Source organism: Acipenser ruthenus, chromosome 11 (genome assembly GCF_902713425.1).
Source record: "Acipenser ruthenus chromosome 11, fAciRut3.2 maternal haplotype, whole genome shotgun sequence".
NCBI lineage: Eukaryota > Metazoa > Chordata > Actinopteri > Acipenseriformes > Acipenseridae > Acipenser > Acipenser ruthenus.
The window spans coordinates 30,116,586-30,127,378 of NC_081199.1; the positions used below are offsets into that span (position 1 = coordinate 30,116,586).

The 10,793-nt window shown below is 37.0% G+C and overlaps 1 protein-coding gene across 8 annotated transcripts in view; it reads left to right on the forward strand.

The window, feature by feature from the left end:
* ppp1r1c (protein phosphatase 1, regulatory (inhibitor) subunit 1C) overlaps positions 1–9,095 on the forward strand; it is a 31,741-nt gene extending 22,646 nt beyond the window's left edge. For 4 of the 8 annotated variants that reach the window (XM_059033631.1, XM_059033630.1, XM_059033633.1 and 1 more), the window contains 2 exons: positions 3,737–3,895; positions 6,793–9,095. In XM_059033631.1, the coding sequence (XP_058889614.1) occupies positions 3,737–3,895; positions 6,793–6,881 (248 nt within the window). In that variant the 3' untranslated portion in view covers positions 6,882–9,095. The other 4 variants (XM_059033632.1, XM_059033634.1, XM_034043635.2 and 1 more) reach the window with 2 other exon arrangements.
* Positions 9,096–10,793: the final 1,698 nt, after the last annotated feature.

Genomic DNA, 10,793 nt, shown 5'->3' on the forward strand with positions numbered 1-10,793 from the left:
AAAGTAAGTGTGATTAAATTAAATTAAATGTTATACTATACATGTTTAATCATGGCAGATTGTCTTGTCAGGTATTGAACATGCCTTTAGGACATGTTGAAGAATAAGATGTAACAGAAGGACTTATTTTTGTGATTTAAGCAATACTGTTTCAGAAGCATATAGAGAGGACACCTTTGTCCACTGCTGTTTATTTATTGTTCTATTTAATATATATTTATACACAGGAGAACCTTCTGAGACTTCACAACTTCACAACAGCAGTATGGAAAGCTATTGTAGCCGTCATCAGCCTCTTAACAACTTAGCACCAACTCAAGTGTGTTATCTCATCTGTTGTGTTTCCCATTACTAGAATGGTGTCAGTATTTAAAGTTTACTAATAACTACAATTTTACCATCATTACATTTTAGTTAATATAATAAAAGGTTTTACCTCTCACTTGTCTTTATATTATTATTATTACACAACTTCTGTACTGCATTTTCTGTTCCAGTTACACTATAATCACAGTGTACTGTACACTACGCATTTATTATGGCAACTGATGTTTTTCTGTGTTTTATGCAGAAATTACTGTTAATTAACTGCATTGGTATTTTGTATTAACCTCTTAAAATATAGTGCGAGTAGAACTGAAATTTAATCTTAGCAGTAGATTCTAGATTTTCAATACCTACAGAATTAAAAGAATAAATGTTTACACTTCTTGGGTGAGTTTGTGATAAACTGTATCCAGAAAATGGAATAGCAGTGATATAATTAACTACATTGAATTTAAAAAGAAGAAACCTTGAAAAAAGAGCAGGAGTTCACCCTGGAGAGCAAAGTTCTGTAATAATATTAACAATAAAGAACATTGTTGTTGAAAAAACAACACTAAAATCTTGTGTCCATAGACTATTAGGAATGCATTGCACTTTGTGCCACTAGCCCATTATGCTCTGATTAATGCCTTTGCAATGTATTCATCTTTACACTGAACAAAGAAAAAAACTGCGGCATAACACTAAATCCAATGTTATGAAAAATGCATGTGGGACATAACAGCAGGCCTAATTTCTCTCTGGAACCTGGTTGGTTGCAGATTCTGTGCACTAGCCTGTTAACTAGTTAATATACCAAAAGCAATGAAGCATGAAATTAACTTTAGCGATCAGAATCAGGACTGAACTAAATCCGAATCACAGAAGGAGTGGGCTCACTTAATGAACGCTTTTAGGTAGGATTGTTTTGGGTTTTTTTTATGGATATTTAAGTGGAGACAATTTTCTGCTTTTCCGTTCCAGGCTAACAGTTCTTAACCATACATAACCCAATTGTTTCCTAATCCAAATATAAGTATAGTCATCTTTCTAGACATCAAGAATGAATTAGAACGATTAAAGCCATGAGTTCAGGTGCTTGAAAATCTCTGGGCTATTCAATTACTTTTAACAGTGGCAGATGTAAATAGTGACACTTGCACTACTTCGACAACTCTAGATGACAGAGAAGTGCATTGTAATAAAACTGGTGTTTTACTGTGTTTTATGCAGACATTACTATCAAATAACCTCATTGGTACTTTTTATTAACCACTGAGGAATAGGGTCAGTAGAATTAAGGATTAGGTTTACAATTAAGGTTAAGGTTATATGGTGCAAAAAGATTTACACATTAAGTACATTGTAACTATGCCTAATAACATTGTAATTATGTCTAAGTACACATGTATTTACTAAGTAACTACTATGTAAATACACAGTAATTAGAGACACTTAGGGGCTGGTGTAAGGTTACGTGCAAAGTGATTTTGAAATGTAGTCAAATGAAGAAAAGAGCATGGAATTGGGCAGGGAATTGGAATACTGAACAGGTACAAACATTATAATGAGATGTAAAGATTTTGAGGAGAAGGGCAAGATGGAGAAGACCCCGCATATTCAAACCCAAGTTTGTTTGGGATGGGTTGTCCTCTCCGCTTGCCTCTCCAGCGGTGTCAGCTGTGATGGGGATGGCGACCCTCCTCCTGTTCCTGCTGCATGCCTGTGCTGCGTAGCGAGTTTCACTTTTGTTCGCCACCGCAGGTCCTGCCACCTTTTCATCACCTGCGTGACTGTCCTCCTGGTAACACCAACAGCATTGACTTTCTCCACTGGAGGACCATATTGGCCTCTTTGGTAACATAACTGATGTTGACTGAGGCTTTTTCAAATAACTTGATTTCATGCTGAGTGACCTTAGCCGACTATCAGCTCCACCTCAGAAAACATTTATTTTCTTTTCCATGCGCCCAGAGGACTTTGCTGCCCTTCCTATGACATTTGGTTTGCTTTTTGTGCTCCACAAATCTCATATAGCGCCTACTGCTCTCTGTTCTCCTAACTCACCTAACCTCTGAGCTGTAAGTGCAGCCGCTAAATATCCCGATGCACAGGTGGCGCTCACTGCGACCCTCATCATCATGATTGCGGCTCAATATTTGTGCGTGTTGAGTAATTTGCATTGCTCTTAAGCTTACATTGGCCGCAGTGTAAAATAATTGCCTGGCCGCTAGGCAATTTGGATTTTGCAGCCACAATTGTTTGCACTGCGCCTATCCTTACATCAGCCCCTTAATGTGCTACCTTAAAATGTAATCTTCGGAATAGACCAAAAATTCTATATTTTCAATACATAATAATAATAAGAAGAAATGCTTATACTTCTTGGGTAGGTTTATTATGAATATCATCCAGAAAATGAAATAACATCCTATGTGAGGGGCTCCCGAGTGGCGCATCCAGTAAAGGCGCTCCGTGTGGAGTGCAGGATGTGCCCTATAGTCTGGACGTCGCGAGTTCGAGTCCAGACTATTCCTTTGCCGACCGAGGACGGGAGCTTCCAGGGGGCGGCGCTCAATTGGCCAAGCGCCGCCTGGGGGAGGGAGGGTTAGGTCGGCCAGGGTGTCCTCGGCTCACCACGCACCAGCGACCCCTGTAGTCTGGCCGGGCGCCTGCGGGCTTGCCTGTAAGCTGCCCGAGAGCTGCGTTGTCCTCCGACGCTGTAGCTCTTGGGTGGCTGCATGGTGAGTCCGCAGTGTGAAAAAAAGTGGTCGGCTGACGGCACACGCTTCAGAGGACAGCGTGTGTTCGTCTTTGCTCTCCCGAGTCAGCGCAGGGGTGGTAGCAGTGAGCTGAGCCTAAAAATAATTGGCCATTCCAAATTGGGTGAAAAGAATAAAAAATAATTGGCAACGACTAAATTTAAAAACAAACAAACAAAAAAAAACATCCTATGTGAGAATTTACTTAAATCCATTTAATTTAAAATGAGTAAACGTTACTGTGTTTAGGTTTGAAAAAGAGCCTATTCGTGGTCGTCATTCCAAACATCCTTCCATGAGGGTGTTTGTACTCTTGTGTTAACTTGTGGAATGACCTGTGTTTTTGTTGAGGTGCCACAATATGTGGATCCTTGCTATCTTTGTGAAAATGGAAACCAAAAAAATAAATATATATTTTCACCTCCATGTTACTTCTGGGGAATGAAGATGAATTAGGCCACCTTATATTAGAGAAATTCACACTGTGTTTTTAACATACAATATCAGCATAACACAATCAAATGCAGCTAATATGAGAAAGCTTCAATGTTTCATCCTTTAGGGATCAATCTTGTATTTATTTATAGCTGCAGCATAGCGCCAGTTTGCTAGATTTCAGTCATTGGATGTGTAGATTTATTAGGGGTTTTAATGTATTACATCAACAGGTAGTGAACAGACAGACCCCCTAAAATGTAGTGATGGTGAGAGTCCCCTGCTGCACTCTGGAAACACACAGCCACTCTTAGAGAAAGGGTCAGATGAGACGTCTGTGAAACCAAGGAGGAAAGACACCCCGTTTCAGCACCATCCTCCCTTTGTACCAGGTAGGGCCTTTCAAGCACACACACACACACATATATATATATATAGCAGAGTGGAGTAGTGGTTAGGGCTCTGGACTCTTGACCAGAGGGTTGTGGGTTCAATCCCAGGTGGGGACACTGCTGCTGTACCCTTGAGCAAGGTACTTTACCTAAATTGCTCCAGTAAAAACCCAACTGTATAAATGGGTAATTGTATGTAAAAATAAGGTGATATCTTGTAATAATTGTAAGTCGTCCTGCATAAGGGCATCTGCTAAAAAATAAATAAATGTATATATATATATATATATATATATATGTGTGTATATATACACATACAGGATGATTTAGAAACAACACACCATATGAAAAAAAAACAAAACACTTTCATTGTGTCCTGTACTTTGGCAATGTTTACTGTATGATGCTTTTTTTTCTTATGCTGTGTTATTTGTGAATATCACCACATTTAGCAAACTTTTAGAGAGAAAATGGTAAATAAAAGGAATTCCATGCCACAGCATGGCCAACGTGAATATTATACGACAATACTGAGTGTCTTGAACAGATGCCAGACACATAAGAAACACGATCAATTTACAAGTATGTGACTGCTCAGTGTTCAACATATCCATTATCATCCATCAAGTACACAGAAACTTAGGACCTTGTAACTTGAGGCAACTATCATTGAGCTGTGTGGGATGGAAACTGTTGATGGCAGCCAGGTTGATTCATTTTCTTTGTAAAGCAAGCCAGCATCTACTAGCAACTATACCAGGAGACTTCAAAGGGTACAGCAAAAAGAACAGTAACGAAGCATAGAAACAAAAATAACATTTAAGAATGTAAATGGTAAAGAAGCTGAGGGATACTAAACAGAAATGATGTCGGCAGTGACTATTTATAACCTGGTATGAATGGTGAGGGACAATGACACTGGCTTCACTCAGGCACAGTGCTGGCAGCTGCCATCCGTGAATCCCATTGTTCCTCTCAGAGCACATCTCAATACGAAGCTGCCATACCCCCCCTGCCATTTAGCTCTGGGCTTCTCTCAAGCTGAGATTAGCAAGTACACAGACTTGAACTGATTTGTTATTTCTAACAGACATCACATGAGTTGTGTGTTTTTCATCACTTTTAATCATCTCCAGTATCAGGGTGTAATGAATAGTTTTGTTTACTTGCCTGTATTCTCTAGTGGATTGTTTGTCTATTGCTGACACCTCATTCAGCATCAGTTAAACGGCTCATTTCCTCTGGCTATTTTGCTTTTCTTTTCTGCCATTTTATGTGTTCATCTCTAATAATCCAAAAATTCTTTTCTTCAAGATGCAACGTTATTAAAACTGAATTATTTACATTTGAGTTGTTTCCAAAAAATGTTAGAAGTGCATTTTAACAGCAGATCCATTTACTCACAGGTAGCCTATTTTTCCTTCCTCCATCATTCAGATTGTTTCAGCAAAATACATACCAGTATCCTACACTATTTTATTAGAATATGAAAAACACTTAGGCTAACTTTTAGTATTTGTTATCTTTTTGTTCTATTTTATCTGTAATGTTTATTGTTAAGTTGATCAACTTTAAATTGTATGAACTAGATTGGTAACAGAGAACGAATGGGGTAGCAGTGGTTAAATGAAAATGCAGTCTTAATGCTCAACAAAACTCTCCCCAGCATATAATTCAATTTAATAAACTAAGCAATAAGCCATGACAGGGTGTGCACTGTCTAATATCACATGCCTCAGGTGTGATGTCAGCTCTCCTATTCACATGTTATAATTAGTGCTATTGTTCTCATCATTTGAATTCAATAATTAAGGACATGGTTGGAACAAGGTGCTGGTCTGGCTTTATAGGTATCACTAAATCATTTTACTGATTATACCTGGAGGGTAATGCACCACTGCTTTAGGGTTTTGTTAGAATGGCTTTCTTTAATATGCATTAAAAGCCAAGTTTTACCAGGATGTTCGTTGTACAAAATATACAAAAATGACAAACAAAAAATGCTCAATATATTTGGAAATCTTAAACATGTTGAAGCTGTTTCTTCTTAACTATGCAGGTGATAAAACACACATGTTTTATGTTATTTACAAACAAACAAACAAAAAAAAAGTTTATATTCTGTCTCTATCCCTGTGTGACTTTAGAAACAGCATCCACTTGTTGCATTCCTAAATAATGCAGTGGTCAAAGCTAGCACTGTTCACTAACCTGTTCCCCTATCAGATTTCAAAAGGAATATTCCATAGTTTTGGGACCGGGGCAATTCAGGGGCTCCCAGGTCCTATACATTAACCTACTTGTGTTTTTCTGCACCCTGTTTGGACACAATATACTGTATATTCACTGACCAAATCTATAGAGGTATTTAGACTTGAAAGGTTGTTACCCAACTAAATAAAGCAGCAACAAAAGTAAGAATTTTCACAAATATTAGTTTTTTCGGTAAGGGCATATACTACATTAAGAATAATGCTGTATTGTACTCGGTAAGTCAGCCTTCTCTACAGCTTTGTCTTTCAGTATCCAACCTTTAAATGCCTCAGTAATCCATTAAAAAAAAACTGCCTTGCTGCTGGCATCTGATCTTTCTTTCCAGATGGCTTGACAGCAGTACAGCTGTCACTCGATCCAAGGGCAGCAATCTGTTCATATTTCCCACTTCCAAAATCTATACTGGCTCTAATGTAGGGCCAAAGGTGGATAGAAGAGGATGTAGGTCTTCCTTATCTGCAGTGCTTGGGGATCACAGTCTTTACTCAACTTTGTATTGATGAGACAAGGAGTAAGAAAATAAAATAAAAAAAGTGTGCTATTGATTTTCTGAAGCAATTCCAGACAGCAAGTCTGAATACACAACCCTTTAAACATGATCTCGTCTTTGTGCGTTTCTGCAGGGGTGAAGCTTATGAAATCGCAGAAAGAAACAGCGTTCCCCGAGGAAGAAGAAGGAGTCAGTGATAGACAGGAAGACTGGACCCCGTAGATGGAAATGGGTGTCTAATGGGAGTGCTTCCACTTTCTGTTGTTCACTCAGTTAAATTAACTGAAAACCTTTTTCACATCATCGCAGGACTGAGGAAACAGATCAATTCCTACAGAGCACTAGAACACAGGCTTTTAGTCTGACTAATTTTAATCGAAAGCTTTAAAGATGCATTATCCCTTTCCTCTGCAAAATCACTAATATAGTTCTGGATCATACCTGCATATATACATGTTCTGTGTTCTCTGATCTTAACCACAGTACTTCTGTTTCTAACCTTTTTAAAGAGTATCCCAACCTAGCATAGCAGTCTTTTCCTTTTGCTTTTACATTACCATTGGTATTCATTTTGACCTCTGAAAATGAATTATTATAAAGACTGTTTGTTTCTGACCTGTCATCTACAGCCCATCTTAAGCACATAATTACCATCATCTACAATACCTTTCAGTCACTCTGTGTAATAGTATTGTCAAAATAGTAGATAATGAAGCTACAGTATAGTTTTAGAAAAGAAAAAAAACCCTGATGATTTACTATTTACAGACACATGGAATGTATTATTTAATCTAGACTAGGGGAGAGCCACAATCATGCAGGTTTTCTGGGTCTCTTTAAATCATCAATGGCCAAAGACCTAGGAAACATGTTAGTGTTGACCAATTAAGAAAATAATAGGTTCAATTAGGTAATTGATAACTCGGGTGGAACAAAAACCAAAAAACCCTGTGGCTCTCCAAGACCAAGACTGGCCACCCCTGATCTAGAGTATAAACATAATTTTACTTCTTTGTGCCATATTATAAAAGCCAATGTCTATGATTTTGATGTTGGAAAAATTGTATTTAAATGTCTTACACTATATTCACACATGTGCTTGTTGGTGTATATACTTCCAACTATGTGTTTTTTTTTGTGTGTGTGGATAATTCCGTTAGTAAAATAGGTTTTTAAAGCATAAGACAGATAACCCATACTAATGATAAAAATCCTCTTAATTAAAAAGTATGAATTGCTTGTTTTCCTTTACACTACATCAGACTGAATAACTTTCTATTAGAGTCTGTTGAGAGAAAATAGCCAAAAAGGTTCTGGTAGTTATGATGAAGCTTGGGTGACTGTTGGCTTATCATAACCTTTTACAACCTCACTGTAAAATGCTAAAGCTTGGAGTCTTTACATATAGAGTAATAGTTTGTTCACATAAAACAACGTAATGGAACACTAATTGCTTCCCTGTATTTTTAGATAAATGTAATACAATATGTTTTAAATATAGTTCTTTCACACCAGAGGCCAGGTGATGCAGAAAAATGGTATAATAGCCAGAGAAAATATGATTCTGTCAATGCAAGCATGACATGAATTACACTCATTGCATGTAATCTGGAACGAGATGAAAAAAAGAGTTGGGATATACAAAAGTAAAAGAAACAGAGAACCGTGTATAATGTTCATGGAACTGAATTATATGCAATGCAAACACAAATGTTGTCATCCATTATGATAATTTTAATGCATTTTATTTAAACCAAAGAATAGATCAAAGCAAAAGGTACATAATCTCCTTCCAAACAGCATCTTGACCAAAACAACAGCTTTTATATTACTTCTGTTGTGAGGATATTATGCAGCTCAGTCTGAATCAGGGGTCGGCACCAAGTAGACTGGTGACAGACAATTCAAAAATAAAAATAATAAAATAAATAAAATAATAATAATAAAAAAAACATTTTAGCCACGGACAAACAAAACAAAAGTTATATAGAATCACGTGTGTGTGTGTGTTAGACCACGGACATGCGTGTCCGTGTACAGATAAGTTGCCGACCCCTGGTCTGGATCCTTATAATAAATGGGCCTTAAACCTCTCCAGGCCCACTGATTGCAATTGGGGTTTCTCCAGTGGTAGTTAAATAAATAGATTTACTTCCAAGGTATAGATACATGCATATGGTGCATTTTCAGTTACTAAGCTATATGGCATTTCACATGAGGTTACTGTAACTTCAACCGAATGTCTTCATTAAATCGCATGAGGTAATCCCTGCTCTATACAGGATTTCAATGCTATGTGATTACTAATCTGCTTTAACACCTACTCAAATAAGTACAAATATATGCTATGAATCTACAGCTCTGTTGTAAATAGTATGTTTTATTAATCTGTTTTAAAGCAACAAATACATAATAAACTGATTCATTATATTATAAGTGCCTTTTCAAACAACATGCCTCTCTGTGTGCGCTACTTAACAGAGTTGTTTATTTTTATTCATGTGATAGCTTTGTGGTGTCATTAAGTATTTTGAAATGTCTGATATTTCAGACAAACACCCTAATTCACTAATGTTTGATCTTGTAATGCTGTGGGACACATGCATACGCATCACACACATGGAAGGAGTCATAAAACACTCATTATCATATAATAGACGTACCCCCCCCCCCAACTCACCACGACATGACCATCATGACAGTAAAATTAGTAAGTTAGTGATCATCAGATGTGTCAGCCGCACGAAGAGCACAGCGTGTGGTTTTCACTAACTCTACTGTGCAGAATAAAATTTTTTTTTTCTATGTGTAAATATCAGGACTTTCTTCCTATGCATCGGGATGCTAGGAAATCGGGACTGTCCTGACCATATAGTGACCGTTGGCATGTATGCATGTGGCCTGCACTCTCACACACCATCGTTTGACTTTCTGTAAGCTTTCAGATTTGGAGTATAATTAAAATGCTTCAGCAAAAAAATATAACAATTCTACATCAGCAGAGTCCAACCTGTGATTAATTTAATGTTTAGATTAATATAAGTATATGTGTTATTAGTTGCTGTCCCTGCATCTCTTGAGTTTCACTTTTAACTTTTCACACAATTTACATGATATTGCACAAATTCACACATCTCTGAATGCTGTATCTTTCTTGCGATTTCTGCAGAACTGATCATAGTGGGGTTTCAAGGAACATTGTGCAAATAATCAAGATAAGAGAAAACATAAATATCGTCCTTGGATAAGATAGAGAATGTGAGGTAAATAGAGCAGTAAAGAGAGCATAAATAAAATTGGGGGTTACTACTAAATTCAATCATTCTTACAAAAAACATTATAGGTTGAGTTTAATGGCATCAAAATGCATGAAAGGGAGAGAACCTGTAAATTGTCCAGATAGTTGTTGTCTATTTACTTGACTGTGAGCTCGGGTAAAAGAGATTATTCATGTTGTGCCTTAGCAGATTACTGTGAACCACACTGTGGTTTCATATTGCATGTCAATATTGTTACTATAGTCCTTTATGGCGAATCCACCATATCCCATTACATTCTCCCTCGAGCATAAATTCCCCTTACCGGGGTAATCACACAACCATATGCTTCAGTTATTTCAGTCTGAAAATCAAAACAGATTTTAAGTCGCATCTTCCCACAAAGACTGATGGTTAGATAACTTCAAGAGGGGCCAAGTTCCTGTATGAAAAACAATCCAACCAAACAGTATATCGTATTACAACTATACTTTTCCTTGAGTGGTACCAAATCCTTTTTTTTTATTTAAATATTCTGTAATTACACTGAAAGACCACAAGGGAATGTATTATGGCAGACATATTAAAATGTACTGGAGACCTATAATTAATATTATATATATATATATATATATATATATATATATATATATATATATATTAATAGAATCGCACTCACCGCGGTTCATTGCCCCTTTAAAACACGACCCAACACACACAGGAATGGATTTTTTTGACGCGCAGTTGCGCAATTTTTAATAAACACAAAAACAAAAATAAACAAAACACCTAGCTCTCTTTGAGCACTAACTAAAACAGGAACCTAAACTAAACAGGAGAGCTAAGCTGTTTACCTGTAACAAAAACAAACAGAACA